General features: G+C 41.1%; 1 protein-coding gene across 3 annotated transcripts in view; it reads right to left on the bottom strand.

Moving 5' to 3' along the window:
• Positions 1–15,716, bottom strand: part of ERO1B (endoplasmic reticulum oxidoreductase 1 beta) — a 68,416-nt gene extending 52,700 nt beyond the window's left edge. For 2 of the 3 annotated variants that reach the window (XM_079899816.1, XM_079899817.1), the window contains exons 1-2: positions 15,407–15,716; positions 3,193–3,312 (exon numbers count right to left, since the gene is read on the bottom strand). In XM_079899816.1, coding sequence (XP_079755942.1) covers positions 3,193–3,312; positions 15,407–15,508 — 222 coding nt within the window. In that variant the 5' untranslated portion in view covers positions 15,509–15,716. Of the gene's footprint in view, positions 1–3,192; positions 3,313–4,090; positions 5,502–15,406 lie in introns of those variants that run through there. The other variant, XM_079899818.1, reaches the window with a different exon arrangement.
• Positions 15,717–17,525: the final 1,809 nt, after the last annotated feature.

Here is a 17,525-nt window from a genome sequence, read left to right as displayed (position 1 = left end):
TGTTTTTGGCCACCCCAAGTGGCTTGCGGGATCTTAGTTCCCCGACCAGGGATCAAACCCAGCCTTTGGCAGGGAGAGCGCAGAGCCCAAACCACTGGACCACCAGGGAATTCTTTTTTTTTTTTTTTTTAATCTGGCCCCTACCTACCTCTCCAAATCTCCTTCTCATTCGCTTTCCTCCAGCTATACTGGTCTTCAAACACTCTGCGCCTTTATACCTGCAGTTCAACTCCCCTTCCCTGGAATATTCTTTCTCCAGATTGTCACGGGTGACTCTTTCACGTTAGGTAGGTCTTTGCTCAAATGGCACAGCAGGAATGTCTTCCTTTCCTGACCACCTTCTTTAAAATAGGGCTACCTACCTTCTCCATTCCCATTATCCTCTATCTCCAATTTTATTTTTCTCCATGTAATTTCCTATGATTATAAAGTAAATGCTATTTTATTGTTTCCTTGTTTATTGTCTGTCTCCCTAATCATATAAAAAGTTTCATAAAGTGAGAGGCTTTGTTTTATTCACTATTGTATCCACAGCACCTAGAATACACTCTGCTACAGAGTAATTATTCCATAAATACTTGGCAAATAAAGGAATGTAACGGATAGTAGAAGAGAGAAAATATAAATACAAGCTACAGCAGCCAAGTGACTGGTTGATAGAGGTAGACTGTTACTTCTACCTGTATTTCCTTGCTTGCTGAATCATAAGCATGTATGTGTGTTTAAAATTAACCTCTTCTCTTAGCTTTCCTCTTCCACCACTAATGTACTCTACGTCAAATTTCTTTTTTTTTTTTTTTTTTTGAATTCACAGGTTGACAGAACTACAAGAAGAGTAGATAGCACCCATATATCCTAGACTTGAAGATAACTGGATTAACTAGATCATTGCATTACCCTCCTTTGGGAAAGGGTACGAATATATTCCAGTTACACACACAGTAATTTCATTATGTTGGCTGGAACATTTTTTAAATTGCATGTATGATGATGAATTGTATGTTGGCTAGCCAATGACCACATTGTTATTTTTGCCTACTCAACTTTCATTTTTCCTCCTTCTGTAACATCCCCTAATTTCTCTTGGAGAAACAATATGCACATGCAAACAGGACTATTAACCAAATTGTCCTTTGGTCAAGTGGTGGGGTTATATGACCCTGCCTAGACCAATTTAGACCCTCTCTCCCAGAAATCTGACTCTTGCGTAATATTAAAATATGGGAAAATGGTTAATTTGATCCAAAATTTTGGCAGTATCATAAAGAGAATGGCCATTAGTTCCTGCTATAATTTCTGTCTTTTCTGAAATATGCTTCTTCAGCTTATCTTTCAATTTTGTGAGCTGCTCCACACCTTTTCTTAATAAAACTTCTCTTTCGTTTGTAAGCCAACAAAAGTACCCTACCTTAGGATACCTAAACCATTGTTTATTCTCTGGAAAATGTGGATAATGTTGATCTAACAGGATTTCAGTATAAAGATTCAATGAGATATTCATTCATTTATTCAAATATTTGAGTGCCTACTATTGACCAGATCTATGGGGATACAGAAACAGAAGATATAATCCCAAAAGGTAAGTGTGAAAGAGTGAGGGCCATGACATGTTGAGTGTACATGTGATCTGGACGTTCTGTGAAGAGATGGTCTTTGATAGAAGGAACACTTCCTTCTCTGTATTAGACTGAACCATATGAAACTGGCAACATTCAACCATTCTGATCTCTAAAAGCAACAATTTCATATGGTTAAGCCTAGCAGTAGAAAGGAAGCAAGAGAAAGCAGTTACAAATGCAGACAGACTTATAGACATAGGAGTGGGAATCTGAAGAAGCTATTGGAACCTGTGTTGTTTGTATGTAAAATGTCTAGAATGTTAGACAATAGTTTGCTTAGGTATAGATTTCTTTTTGAAGTAAGTTTATGGCAACTGTATTCCTAAAGGATTTTGTATAGAGGAGAAACATTCACTTTTTTGTATATTCTTGGGGCTGATGGGAAAAGGGGATGGGTTCCCATATCTTTAGGTTTTGACTTTGTTATCTTTCTGCACAACTTACATTATTTGGGAAGTTTTATTTTTTAACCTTCAAAAATATTTAAAGGACTGGGGACTTCCCTGGTGGCGCAGTGGTTAAGAATCCACCTGTCAATGCAGGGGACATGGATTTGATCCCTGACCTGGGAAGATCCCACATGCTGAGGAGCAACTAAGCCCATGCACCACAACTACTGAGCCTGCGCTCTAGAGCCCGTGAGCCACAACTACTGAGCCCAAGTGTCACAACTAGTGAAGTCTGTGCGCCTAGAGCCCATGCTCCGCAGAGAGAAGCCACCGCAATAAGAAGCCTGTGCACCGCAACGAAAAGTAGCCCCTGCTCACAGCAACTAGAGAAAGCCCGCACACAGCAATGAAGACCCAACGCGGCCAAAAATAAATACATAAATAAATGTATAAAATATATTTAAAGGACTAAGATAACCTATACAGTAACAGGATAAAAAAGGAAATCATGCTTACTTTTTAAAATAAACTAAAAATGAAAATCAAAGAAATTATAAACCCAACCAAATACTGAGAGCAAGAACACAACAGCAGCTTTTAAACCATTGTTCTTTTGAATTTGTGTTATTGCTACTGCCTTTAACCTACCATTGGTTATTCTGAAACGGTCCAGCGTGGACTATTGTTAGACTTAAGAACCAATGCTGCAGTCTACTATGGATGGTGTTCTGCTTCTATCCTCAGGCTGCTTTGCCACCTGTCACAGTGAGCTACCCAACAAATGCTGCTGTGGAACCGTGTACCACTAACAACGACAGCACACGACAATGCCATCAGCACAACTCAGAGCCTGGGTAGGTGTGTCTGGATAACAGAACCTAAGTTACAAGGGAGACTGATAAAATAAGTCCTGGGCATTTTCAGCTTCTTTAGAAGAAGGAGTCTCTGCCTCAAAACCCAAATTGAACAATGAGAAATCCCCCAAACATAAGAAGGGAGTTCAGATTCTTAGGGTTCAAAAAGACTAATAGGTTTTCACTGCAATACTTAATACATTCCAATGATAAAGGATACACACAGGGTGCTGAGTAGAAATGGGTTTCCAAAAGAGTCGCAAGAGTTGCACCTGTAGAGAGCTATATAAAAATCTTTAGTACCAACGGAATCTGAAATTATAACCATACCTTGTAATAACGGAAATAGTCTCGTTCTTGCAGCTTTTTTATTTTGGGGAAGATTTTGAAGGTGTTGAAGTTATCGATGCTATCAACATCACACAAGCAGTCATCCAGGACACCGGTGACCTAGGGGGAAACATGTATATAATTGAAAAGATGTAAACTACTGATGTTTCAATCTTAACAAATCTGTACTGTTACATAAAAAGCTAAATTATGCATTCAACTTAGTTAGTATTTGCTGATTAAGATATATAACATTTAAAGCAGTCACTTTTTTACAATGGTCAATTAAATAAAAAGCAATAGAAGGATTAGATATACCCATTCTGAAGAACTAAACATTCTTGTTCAGCGGTCAAAAAGAAAGCTATTGAATGCTTTCTCCCTTGACTAAACATACATAAAATCCAAATAGTCATTGGAATGCTAAGGCAACTTCTTCCAAGATTAACCTAGAAATCACAGGCTGTAATAATATTGCTGTAGTAACTCTTTCTTTTAGACTGCCATTTATGGAACACTTACGTGACAGGCATGATGCTAAGACTACTACATATGTTAACTCATTTATTCTTTAAATACCCTAAGAAATGGTATTATTATCCTCATTTTACATGTCAGGATATTAAGGCTTAGCAAGGTTAAAATAATTTTTCCAAAGTAGACATGAGACTTAAGTCACAAGTCTACTGCACTTTAAAATCTATGCTTTTATCCACTACTCAAAGTATACATTAATCGAAGAGAAACTGATATTTACAAAGTGAGTTCAGAGTCTAAAAATTCCATAAAACATTCTTCAGCTAAATTTAAAAATGGGACTCATTAATATGCACAACTTGGATGAATCTTTATGGAATTAAGCTGAGTGAAAAAGCGCCAATTCCAAAAGGTTACATACCATATGGTTTCATTCATGTAACATTTTTTTAATAACTTTATTTTATTTTATTTATTTTATTTTCGGCCGTGTTGTGTCTTCGTTGCCATGCACGGGCTTCCTCTAGTTGCGTTGAGAGGGGGCTACTCTTTGTTGCGGTGCGCAGGCTTCTCATTGCAGTGGCTTCTCTCGTTGTGGAGCATGGGCTCTAGGCACGCGGGCTCAGGAGTTGTGGCTCGTGGGCTCTAGAGCACAGGCTCAGTAGTTGTGGTGCACGGGCTTAATTGCTCCGTGGCATGTGGGATCTTCCCAGACCAGGGCTTGAATCGATGTCCCCTGCATTGGCAGGAAGATTCTTAACCACTGAGCCATCAGGGAAGCCCGATAGAACATTTTTGAAATGACAAAAGTTTAGAAATGGAGAACAGCTTACTGGTTGCCAGCGCTTAGGGACTGGAGAAGGGGATGGGAGCTTGATGGAGGAGTAAGGTAGGAAGGAGGTAGGTGTGGTTACAAAAGGGCAACAGAAAGGATCCTTGCAGTGATGAAATTTTTCAGTATCTTGACTGGTGCTGGACACACAAACCTATACATGTGATAAAAGAGTACAGAACTAATCCATAGGTACACAAATGAAACAAGTAAAACAGATACACATGATTGTATCAACGTCTATGTCCCATTTATAATATTATACTATATGTTTACAAAATGTTACCATTGGAAAAAACTAGATAAAGGGTAAATGACATTTTTACGTATTATTTCTCACAACTGCATGGAACCTACAATTATCGCAATTAAAATTAAAATTAAAAAAAATGGGACTCAGTCTGTTAAAGGTTATTCATGTGATCCATAAGAGGAATATATGCGAAGAACGATCAAAAAATGGAAACTTCCCAGTTGTTTGTCTCACGCTACAACATAAAGAGTTAGAGCTATATTATCTTGAGATAAAGAAAAGGAATCATTATCAATCATTGTGGCTCTGAAGTTCTTCTATGCTTTGCTATCCCACTTACTAAGATCCTGTCACTAACTCCACCAAATTTCATTCCATTGCTCTGAGCTTACTGCTTACAAAACTTCAAATTCTAGGCCCCTAAATAATAAAAGGGGGGAAAAGAGGAAACAAAATACACACCAAAAATCTTTCTAGGCTTTAAAAATATTTTACCCACGACTGCTCATTCTTACAAATTCTTCTTAAATTGTTAACTTTTAGTTAGTAAACCACAGTATTTTTAAAAATTTTAACTGCGTAGGGGCTGGAGTAAGGCATACAAAATTACTGTGAACTTATTTCCAACTGTTAAAGGCTACTACTAAGACAAACACTGTATATAACCAAATTTTAAAAAATAGAAATTAGACAGGAAGAAGAAATAAAAGGCACCCAAGTTGGAGAGGAAGAAGTAAAATTTTCACTATTTGCAGATGATATGATATTATGCACAGAAAATCCTAAAGAATTTCAGACTAAACACTGTTAGAACTAATAAACAAGTTCCAGGATACAAAATCAATACACAAAAATCATGTGTAGTGCTTCCATACACTAATAACAAACTATCAGAAAGAGAAATTAAGAAACAATTCATTTACCATTGCAACAAAAAGAAATAACACCTAGGAAAAAATTTAACCAAGAGGTTTAAGACCTAGAAACTATAATTTATTATGGAAAATATTAAAGACACAATAAACGGAAGGCTATTCCATACTCATGGATTAGAAGAATATTGTTAAAATGTCCATAGTACTCAAAGCAGTATAAAGGTTCAATACAATCCCTATCAAAATTCCAACAGCATTTTTCACAGAAATAGAGGAGTCCTAAAAATTTGTGTGGAATCATAAAAGACCCAGAACAGCCAAAGCAATCTTGAGAAAAAACAAAGCTGGAGGCATCATATGCCCCAATTTCAAACTATATTGCAAACCTAGAAAAACAAAAACACACAGACCAACAAAACAGAATAAAAAGCCCAGAAAGAAACCCATAAATATACAGTCAAGTAATTTATGACAACAGAGCCAAGAATACACAATGGGGAAAGGATAGTCTCTTCAATAAACAGTGTTGGGAAAACCAGGCATACAGCCACATGCACAAGAATGAAAAGTGGACCATTATCTTACAGCATACACAAAAATTAACTCAAGTGGATCAAAGATTTGAACATAAGACCTGATACCCTAAAACTCCTAGAAGAAAACACAAGTGTTAAGCTCCTTGACATCAGTCTTAGTGATGATTTTTTGGATTTGACACCAAAAGCAAAGGCAACAAAAGTAAAAACAAACTAGTGGGACTACGTCAAACTAAAAAGCTTCTGCACAGGGCTTCCCTGGTGGCGCAGTGGTTAAAAATCTGCCTGCCAATGCAGGGAACACGGGTTCAAGCCCTGGTCCAGGAAGATCCCACATGCCGCGGAGCAACTAGACCCGTGAGCCACAACTACTGAGCCTGCGCGTCTGGAGCCTGTGCTCCACAACAAAAGAGGCCACGATAGTGAGAGGCCCGCGCACCGCGATGAAGAGTGGCCCCCGCTTGCCACAACTAGAGAAAGCCCTCGCACAGAAACAAAGACCCAACACAGCCAAAAATAAATTAATTAATTAAAAAAAAGAAAAAACTTCAAAAAAAAAAAAGCTGCACAGCAAAGCAAAACCACTAACAAAATGAAAAGACAACCTATGGAATGGAAGAAAATATTTGCAAATCATATGCAGTAAGGGGTTAATATCCAAAATATATAAAGAACTCACACAATTTAACAGCAAAGAATAATCTGATTAAAATATGAGCAGAGAATCTGAACAGACCTTTTTCCAAAGAAGACATATGGATGGCCAGCAGGTACACGAAAAGGTGCTCAGTATCACCAATCATCAGGGAAACGAAAATCAAAACCACAATGAGATATCACATCACACCTGTCAGCATGGCTATTATCAAAAAGACAAGAAGTAACAAGTGTTGGTGAGGATGTGGAGGAAAGAAAACCCTTGGGCACTGTTGGTGGGAATGTAAATTGGTGCAGTCACCATGGAGAACCGTATGGAGGGCCCAGAAAAAAATTAAAAATAGAACTACCACAAGATCCAACAATTTCACTTCTTGGTATTTAACTGAAGAAAACAAATATACTAACTTGAAAAGATATATGTAGCTCCACGTTCACTGCAGCATTATTTACAATAACCAAGTACGGAAGCGATCCAAGTATCCATTGATGGATGAATAAAGAAAATGTGGTATATATACACAATATATCCAGTCATGAAAATGAATAAAACCTGGCCATTTGCAACATGGATGGAACTTGAGGACATAATGCTTACTGAACTAAGGGAGAGAAAGATAAATACCATACAGTCTCACTTACACGTGGAGTCTAAACAAAACACAACAACAACAAAAATCAAAAAGAAATCTAAGCGTATGCATACAGAGAACAGATTAGTGCTGTCAGAGGCGCTGGGGTAGGAGGTTCAGGGAAATGTGGGAAGGGGGTTAAAAAGTATAAGCTTCCAGTTATAAAGTCAGGGGGATGTAATGTACAGCACAGTGACTACAGTTAATAAGACTGTATTATATATTTGAAACTTCCTAATAAAGTAAATCTTAAAAGTTTTTATCACAAGAAAAAAAAATTCTAATAATGTATGGTGATGGGTTTTAACTAGACTTATTCTGGTGATCATTTCACAATATATAGAGATAACAAATCATTATGTTGTACATCTAACATTGATACAGTATTATGTCAATCATATCTAAATAAAATTTATAAATAGAAATGGAATACCACCAGTATCTTTGAAGTCCCTTTTTAATTATATCCATCTCCCTCCTCTTAGAGGTAAAAATTTTACTTTCGTTTATTTCTTTTCTTTATAATTTCATCACATATGTATCCCTAAACAATGTACTTAGGTTATTCTTTCCTGTTTTTAAACTTTAACATGAACGTAATCTAATGTGTGACTTCTTCTGTGATGTGCTTCTTTTGCTAACATTTTACTTTGGCATTTACCCAAGATGATGAATTTTATAGTAGCTCATTTATTTTCACTGCTGTAAATGTTACATTATCTGAAAATGTCATGATTTATTTGTTCTATTGTTGATCTATTATATACGGTAAGCAGAGAGATGGCCCCCCGAAGATGTCCATGCTCTAATTTCTGAAACCTGTGACTATGTTAAAAGGGACTTAGCAGATGTGATTAAGTTAAGGAATTTAAGATGGTGAGATTACACTGGATTATTCAGGTGGAACCAATACAAAGTTCTTTATAAGAGGGAGACAGGTGTGTCAGAGTCAGAGGAAGATTGGAAGATTCTACACTGCTGGCTTTGAAGATGGAGGAAGAGGCCACAAGCCAAGGAACACAGCAGCTTTTAGAAGCTTGGAAAAGGCAAGGAACAGTTCTCCCCTAGAGAAAGGGAGAAAGAAGCCTTGTTCACACATTTATCACACCTTTAAGACCAATTTTCAGACTTCTGGGCATAGAACTATAAGATAATAACTTTGTGTTATATTAAGCCACCAAGTTTGTAAATTTGTTACAGCAGCAATAGGAAACTAATACAATTCATATTTAGGTTATTTCCAGAATCAGCTAAAGAATAATGTCATACAAACATTTTTGTACATATCTCCTGATATATATGTGTGTGTAAGACATCCTCCAGGTTATATGCTTAGGAGAATTACTAGAAGTACATGTTCAGTTTTACTAGGGAATGACAGGCTTATTTCCAAAACAGTTGTACCAGTTTACAACCCTACCAACAGTGGATGGGAGTTACTGTTTAATCATATCCTCACCAATATTTTACATTAATCTGTTTTCATTTTTGCCAATCTAATAAGCATGAAAGGGTCTCTGATTTTTTTTTGCACTAATGAGGTACAAAATTCTAATGTTTTATAAAACATTTCTATTCTTGTGTAAAATGTCTGTTTATATCTTTTGTTCATTTTTCTATTGGGTTGTCTTTTTCACATTGACATGCAGTAAAAATACTGCTTTTTCCCTATTCTGTTTTAACCTTCTGGAACTCCAGTCATCACATCAGACCTTCTTACTCTATTCTTCACATCTCTTAAGCTCTCTTAAACATTTACCATCCTGTTATCTTTCTGGGGTTCATTCTGAATAACTTACTTGCACTTCTCTTCCATTCATTTATTCATTTATCCAACATATTTATTGAGAGCCTAACATAAGCCCTGCACTGTTCTAATTACTGGGAATGTAATATTAGAAGAAAGAGAATTCTCATAGAAGAGAAAAACAAATGAATGACCAAAGTATAGAGTCTGTCAGATAGTAATAAAGTGATATGGAGGAAAACTAGAGAATTGAGACAGGTGTTACAGAATCGGTGCTGCTAAATTTTTAAACAGGGATAATTATAGAAGGTCCAACTGAAATTTCAGCAAAACTTAGAGGGGAAGGAGCGAACCAATGCTTTTTTGGTGGGGGGGTGGTGGTGAGGGGGGCCGGGAGAGGAAGAAGCATTCCAGGCATTGGGAATACTAAATGCGAAGGCCCTGAGGCAGTAAGCTTGCCCAAGGGCTCAGAGAAACAATAAGGAGGACTACATAGTAGGTAAAAGGAGAATTAGAGGACCTTTATTAAGATTGTGGCTTTTCTGAGTCTGGTGCTTTCTCACACCAACCAATTCTCCACCTCTCCAACATTAACTGGGTGCCCAATTCAATTCTGATTTCACATGGAATTAGAGCAGACCCCAAAGATTAAGGGTGTAGACACACAGGACTGCCCCGACTTAAGATGCCAGCCCCAAGCCACCTGTAACTGACAGACCGGCTATAGAGAGGGGTTCCCACAACTTCCTTCTCAGGTTTGATAATTAGCTAGAATGGCCTATAGAACTCAGGAAAACACTTTACTTACGTTTACTGGTTTACTGCAAAGGGTACAACTCAGAAACAGCCAAATGGAAGAGATGCACAGGGCAAGGTACTGATTGGCGTATGGGGGGAGGGGGCAGCGTGCAGAAGTTCTGTGCCTCTGCACTGCTCTCCCAGCAAGTCTATGCGTTCATCAACCTGGGAGCTCATCGAATCTCACTGTTCTATGAGTTTTTACAGAGCTCAATCTACAGCACCCCTTGCCCGAACCTGGAGATCAGTGGGTAGGGCCGAAAGTTCCAGTCCTCTAAGCACTTGGCCTTTCTGCACCAGGCTCATCCTGAAGCTCTCTAGGGGTTCCCACCTAAGTCACCTCATTAGCATAAACTCAGCTACGACTGAAAGGGGCACCCCTATTTCTCAGGAAATTGCAAGGCTTTTAGGAGCTTCGTGCCAGGAATACGGGATAAAGAGCAAGTATGTTTTTGTACCGTGCACAACACTGAGTGAGGCAGGAAGCCACTGGAAGAGTTTTAAGCAAAGCCTAAAAGGAACATGGAGTACAAGGCAAGGATGAAGGGTTTCTCTTTTATATTGTATGGTCAGGGAAGGCGACAATTTAGGTAAGTGGACATGGCAGATAAGGTGACGCTTTAGCAGAAACCTAAGAAAGTGAGCGAGTGGACCACATGAATACATGAGAAGAGTGTTAGCTCGGCAGAGGAAACTGCTAGTCCAAGAGTCTCAATGCAAGAACACATTTGCCGTGTTTGAGGAACAGCTGGGAAGTCAGCTTGGCTGCAGCATAGGTTTAAGGGGGAGTAGACTGTGGGAAGAACAGATTTGAGGGGGGAAAAAATCAGGAATTCGGTTCCTGATACATCAAGTTCGTGATACCTATTAATTATCCAAGTGGAGAGGTTGAAAAGGTAGTTGGATGTATGGATCTAGAGCTGAGAATCCTAGTCTGGAGATTCTGAAAGTCAGTTATATAGATGGTATTTAAAATCAAGAGACTAAATGAGATGACAAAGGTGGAGAGAAGAAAGACTACAAGATTTGAACCCTGAGGTTCAACATTAGCGGTTAGGAACAGAGGAGGAACAAGCAAAGGATTCTAAGAAAGACTGGCCTGCAGAAAGACAGGGAAAAAAATCAGAAAAGTATACTATCCTGGAAACCAAAAAAAGAAAAAAAAAAACAAGAAACATATTTCAAAGACAGTGAGTGGTGAGCTGTGAAAAAGTCTGCCGATTGTTTTTTTTTTTTTTTTTTTGGGCGGTGGCCTCTCCCGTTGCGGAGCACAGGCTCCAGACACGCAGGCTCAGCAGCCATGGCTCACGGGCCCAGCCACTCCACAGCATGTGGGATCCTCCCAGACCGGGGCACAAACCCACGTCCCCTGCATCAGCGGGCGGACTCCCAACCACTGTGCCACCAGGGAAGCCCTGCCGACAGTTTTTAAACCTTAGCTTTTTAAACTACTGGCTTTAGCATCAAGGAAGACATTAGTGACCTTGACAAGAGCAGTTTTAAAGAAGTGGTAGAGCCAAAAGTCAGACTGCAATGGGCTGAATGATCAGAAGAGGAAAGATAAAGGTAACTCTTTTGAGGAGTTTTTCTATAGAGGGGAAAAGAAAAACTGAGCAGAGTCAGAAGAGATGGGTGGCTCAAGAGAGAAATTTAAAATAGTAGAATTAACAGCATGTTTTATGATGACAGTAACAGTCCATTAGAGCAGGAAAAATCAATGATCCAGGAGAGAAAGGGAAGATTTGCTCAAGCCATGTCCTTGAACTGGAAAGAATGGGACTAAAATACAAGTGGAGGGATTGACCTTTGATAAGAGCACAAACAGTTCATCCATGGTAATCTACAGGAAGTCCAATTATGTGTCAGGGACTAGTAGGTGGACAGATGTGGATTATTCTGATTACTCCAACTTTGTTGGTGAAGTATGAAGCTAAAAGTGATGGAAAAGGAGGTGTTGGAGGGTCAAGTAGAAAGAAAAGTACATTAAATGGATGTCTGATTCAATAATCATTTTTTTCTGCTAGGTATAATCAGCTATTTAATCCATCCATTGATTTCTTAATTTCATTTCTAGAACTTCTATTTCATTATGTTTTAATCTTTTGGGTAATTCTTTAAAATTTCTTGTTCTTTTTCATACTTTCAAGGCTTTTTATTTAAACACATTAAACAGTGATTTTAAATTATGTCTGATATTTTCAAAATCTAAGGTCATTATAGGTCTATTTCTATAATCTATATTTCTAATATCTCATTCATGGTGCCTTTGTGTGTTTTGACTATTAGCTTATTCTTCCTGACACTTTATCTTCAAGAATTCTTTAGGGCCTGGGTTGAAAATAAATCCCAGTATATTTGGATATTTGCTTTTACCAGTAAACTGGGAGCGTACCAACCTGAGGCTGCTACAAATTAAATTTCCCACTTAAAGCTTTTCCCAGTACAGGTGGCATGAATTTGCCCTGTATAAGGGCTGGTTCATGGTTACAAATTCTCAAGGCGGTTTTTTTTCCCCTTCCCCTAGCAAGTTTCTTCACTTTCCCCTTACTTGTGGTGGGTTTCATTTCTCATTTACCCTTGCATTGAAGATGTAGCTCTGTGGAGCCCAAGCTTTATGGTGGGGCCTCCTTTTATTTCCCTCTCTTTGGGCAGACACACGCTTTATTTGTTCACGCCACTCCATGCAGTTGTTAAAGCAGAAGGCTCAAGGTGTTCAGAGTTCGGGGGAAGTCCTCAAGGTAATGGGACTGAAGCAGCACTGTTTGAGTCTCAAGGTTCTGGCTTTCCATCCTGGGGGGGTGCGGGGCGGCTTTATGTATTCCTTGATTTCCTGCCACCTCAGAAATGCATTTTAAAAAATTTAAAAATATATCTGACTGAAGTTATTTCTTTACAGGAAGATTAACTTGTTATATCACTTGTATGCACTATGTTTTTAGTTCCTATGTTTTGCCATAATACAAAGCACATTTGCATTTCATTTATAAAACATGGGGTATGTGGTGTACAAATGCCTGTCATTTCGTGTGCTTAAAAATAATTTTATGCTTTTAATGTAAGGAGATAATATTCAAAATATTCATCTCCTTAACTAAGTTCTTCTGAATAGAAGTACTTTTTAAAAAATCTAATTCTTCCCTTTATTCTTTACCGTTTTTCTTCCAATTTAGTGTATGAAAGAGAAGAGAAAGAACTGGCTTGGTTCCATCTTTTTATTTTCCTGGGTCTCCCTCTGCTCTATTTCTATACCGCAAAGAAGCAAGCACGCTGAGATGCACTGTATAAACCAGAAAGAAGCCTACTGGGGCTCCAGTCTAATCTTGTTCACTTACTTAACAAGTGTGATATTTATCATGTAAGCTCTCTTAACGTCAGTTACCTCAATCGGCCCACAGATATGTCAAATAAAATGAGATAATGTATATTTAAACATGTTACAGATTAAAGTACTATCTAAAATATGATCCAACACTATATTAGAAAGTACCACTGGAAACAAAAAACATATATATTCATTTTTGAGGACTGTTTGGTACAATGCTACCTTGAATATGTGCAAATCTTTAACTATTGAACTATATATATTCATTTGGACATAATGAAACTTAAATTACATATATTCACTTGGATATAATAAAACTTAAAGTACACATGGAATTATAAAGCATTAATACACATAATTAGTGATAGGAACCTAAAACAAAGCTTCTACATTGGTAATAAAGTATACAATTAATATATGCTATATAAAGAGAAAATGAGAAAAATCAAAATTTTAAAAAATAGCTAAATGTAAATTCTACTCAAAAAGAAACGACCCACTAATAACTAGAAAATAATTTTGCCAAAGACAATTTGGAAAATATACTTTTCGTAAGTCTGGTAGATATGCCCAGATTGCCACTATCTATTTCAGTGTTTCCAAGTGGGGTTAAAAGATAGTTACAAGGGTAACTGCATTAGTTACTTGCAAGGTTGGTTTAAAATGCTGATTCTTGGTTCACATCCAGATCCCTTAAATCAGAACATCTGGTAATGGACCCAGAGAATCTGCATTTTTACCATCCCCCCTCCCCACCCAAACCAAAAGTCTGCCCCTTTTATTTTTGTCAAATCATTCATTTAAAAAATATTCAGGGACTTCCCTGGCGGTCCAGTGGTTAAGACCTCACCTTCCAGTGCAGGGGGTGTGGGTTTGATCCCTGGTCGGGGAGCTAAGATCCCACACGCCTCGCAGCCGAAAAACCAAAACATAAAACAGAAGCAACATTGTAAGAAATTCAATAAAGACTTAAAAAATGGTCCACATCCAAAAAAAAAAAAACCTTAAAAAAAAACTTCAAACAGGGACAGAAACTGAATATTCGGGCATTCGGGATTCAGAACACCATAACACTATGACACCTAATAAAAAGTGAGAAAAACATGTTTACACGGTTACCCTCAGTTATCTTCAATTTTACTTAACAATCAGCATTAATTGCTTCAATCGACGTCTCCCTCATTATCGGGCCACCTGAGACACCTTTTGTGTTTTTTGCTTTTAGCGGTTTTACCACTTTGGAGCAGGTGCAGGCAAGAGAGCACCTGGCAGAGGTCTACTCAAATTCTCCTGTATGAAAAAGAAGCAAACACCTTTCTTAAGGCAAAAGGCTGCGGGAAGCTAACGCTCTGATTTCCAGCATATTGAGAACCCTTCCTTAAGATACGCCTCACAAAGACAACCCCCAAACCCTAATTTACCAGCCAGCACCTCACTGCTGATGGAGCCACAAGATCAGACACAGACCTCCGGTCTCGTACTTGGGCTCACCTGGCGACGCCACTTAGCAGACCGAGTACAAGCTGGGTAAAAATACCGCGGTCCTGAGCGAGGGAAGATGCGAGGGGTTCTCTAGTCCGAAAGTCGAGGAAGTTAAGTCTCGTCCCCCTCGCGATCCACACGGCTGTTGCAGGCCCGCGGGGTCTGTCACCTCCTCTCCACCTGCCCGCCGACCCCCTGAGCTCGCCGCAGGGAGGACTTCCCCATTTCTCTGCGTGCTCTCTTCCCAAAACAGCCGCGGAGGTTTTCATTCCCGTCCCATCTCCCGCCACACTCTCAGCCGCTTAAACATCAGAAAGACAGAAACGAAAACACCTCCGGGGACCGTCACCATCTTCCTCATTCTCCTGCCATCACCCCAGGAGTGTCGCCAGCCCCGTACGCCGCGAGCGGCTCGCAGGCGTTTCCTGGGCTCAACGATCACGGTTTCAGCCCCCCTCCCCGCCCCCCCATCTTTTCCGCTCGCCAGAAACCACGCCGGGCTGCGGCTCCGGCCCTCCCGCGCCTCAGCCGCGGCCCGGTCGCCGCCGCTGCAGCCGCCGGCTTTCGGCCGGGGGTCCCCGCGCCGCCATCACTCGGGCTCACCTGGGCCTCGACGACGCTCGGGAGGAAGCTCAGGGTGACCAGCAGCTGCAACGCGGCCGCCGCCCCCTGCCCTGCGCCGGCCCGCCCGACCCCCCGGCTCATGCTGACCTCTCCCCTCGCCGCGGCCGGCCGGGCCCCTCGGGGCCGGAGAACGGCGGGCGGCCCGGGCGACGACCCAAGGGGACGACTCCCGGCGGCCGAGAGACTCCAGGGTCAGAGGTTTGCACGCCCGTCGGGAGGTAGGGGACGCTCTGCCTGGCGCCCGGCAGCTGCGAGCGAGGCTGGTGAGTCGAGTGCCCCCGACTTCATCCCCCAGGCGGCCCCGCCCCCGGCCTCCCCTGCGCCGGCCCCGCCCCCTCCGACCGCGAGGCCTTTTGGGAGTTGTGGTCCCGCGCGGCCGGGAGGGCGCCTCAGGCCGGAAGGCGGGGCCGGCGGCAGGGGAACCCGGGAACTACAACTGTGGAGACCGCTCCGCCTCCCCGGGGCTTCGGATTGCAAGGCGGCCAATGACTGGGGACCACGCGGGCCTCCAAAACAAGAGGCTGTGCGGGCCGTGCGGGCGGTGCGGGCCGGTGGGAGGGAGCGTCCTCCTTCGCAGCCGGCTGCCCGCTGCGCCCCTTCCCTTGGCAGTTGCTCCTGGAAACGGAGCGAAGGGGCCCCACCCTGTGTCTTCGACCCCTGACACCGCACGGCCGCGAGGCTCCAGGATCTACGCAAATGAGAAACGAGGGCTCTTCGACTTTAAGTGTCGGGCGCTTTCTTTGTCTCACCCACTTTTCTGTAGCCTCACATCTACCGCGGGTGCCTGGATGAGCCAGCCACCTGCGACTTGTGGAGATGGCTTCGGCTCCTCCTTCATCTTATACGCCCCAGACGTGGATGTCGTCCTCTGCCTCGTCCAGCTCCCACTCCTATGCTGACACGTACAAACATAATTATATACATAATTACATACATAACTACATAATTACAAACACAAAGGATGGGACGCAACCCAAGTTCATAATAAAATCTGGGAATGGGGATGAACACACAGAAAATTTTGGAGTGATAACTGGGTTCAGCTCTCACCTCTAAAACATCCTAGTTTGTTATGTGGCTTTAGACAAGTTACTTAACCTCTCTGAGCCTCAGTTTGTCCGTCTATAAAGTAAACACACTAATACCCACCTGAAACATTGTTCTATCATTGCATAAGATTATAAACATAAAGGGCTTAGTATGGTGCCTAGTATAAAAGAAATGTTCAGGGCCTCCCTGGTGGCGCAGTGGTTGAGAGTCCGCCTGCCGATACAGGGGACACGGGTTCGTGCCCTGGTCCGGGAAGATCCCACATGCCGCGGCGTGGCTGGGCCCGTGAGCCATGGCCGCTGAGCCTGCGCGTCCGGAGCCTGTGCTCCGCAACGGGAGAGGCCACAACAGTGAGAGGCCCGTGTACCGGAGAAAAAAAAAAAGAGATGTTCAATAAATGACAGCTGCTATTAGCTTTATTAATATTCTTGATTTCTAGTAAACTAGTAATACATCACCTTACATTTATGCAGTGTGTATTAGTTTCCCACCGTTTGTATAACAAATTACCACAGATTTAGTGGCTTAAAACAAATTTATCATCTTACAGTTCTGGAGGTCAGGAGTCCAAACTGGATCAGCAGAGCTACATTCTTTCTAGAGGCTTTCTCTAGGGGACAATATGTTTTCTTGCCTTTTCCAGCTTCTAGAGGCCAGGCATTCCTTAGCTCATGACCGTGCATCATATTGTCACGTTTCACTCCCTCTGCTTCTGTTGTCACTCACTCCCTCTGCTTCTGTTGTCACATGCCTTCTCTTTCTAAACCTAACTCTACCGCCTCCCTCTTGTAAAGATCCCTGTGATTCCATTGGGCCCACCAGATAATCAAAAATAATCTTCCCAACTCAAAATCCTTAACATAATCACATCTGCTAAGTCCTTTTCGCCACATAGGGTAACATACTTTCAGGATCTGGGGATTAGGGCGTGGGCACCTTTGGGGGGCATTAATCAGCCTACATATATCTTATGAAGCACTTTCATAGTGCAAAATGAAAATGCAGGGTCCTGGCTCAAAAAATAGTAAGAATTTCAAGAGAGCGACAG

Source organism: Stenella coeruleoalba (assembly GCF_951394435.1).
Source record: "Stenella coeruleoalba genome assembly, chromosome: 16".
Classification (NCBI taxonomy): Eukaryota; Metazoa; Chordata; class Mammalia; order Artiodactyla; family Delphinidae; genus Stenella; species Stenella coeruleoalba.
This window is presented reverse-complemented; position numbering and strand designations above follow the sequence as displayed.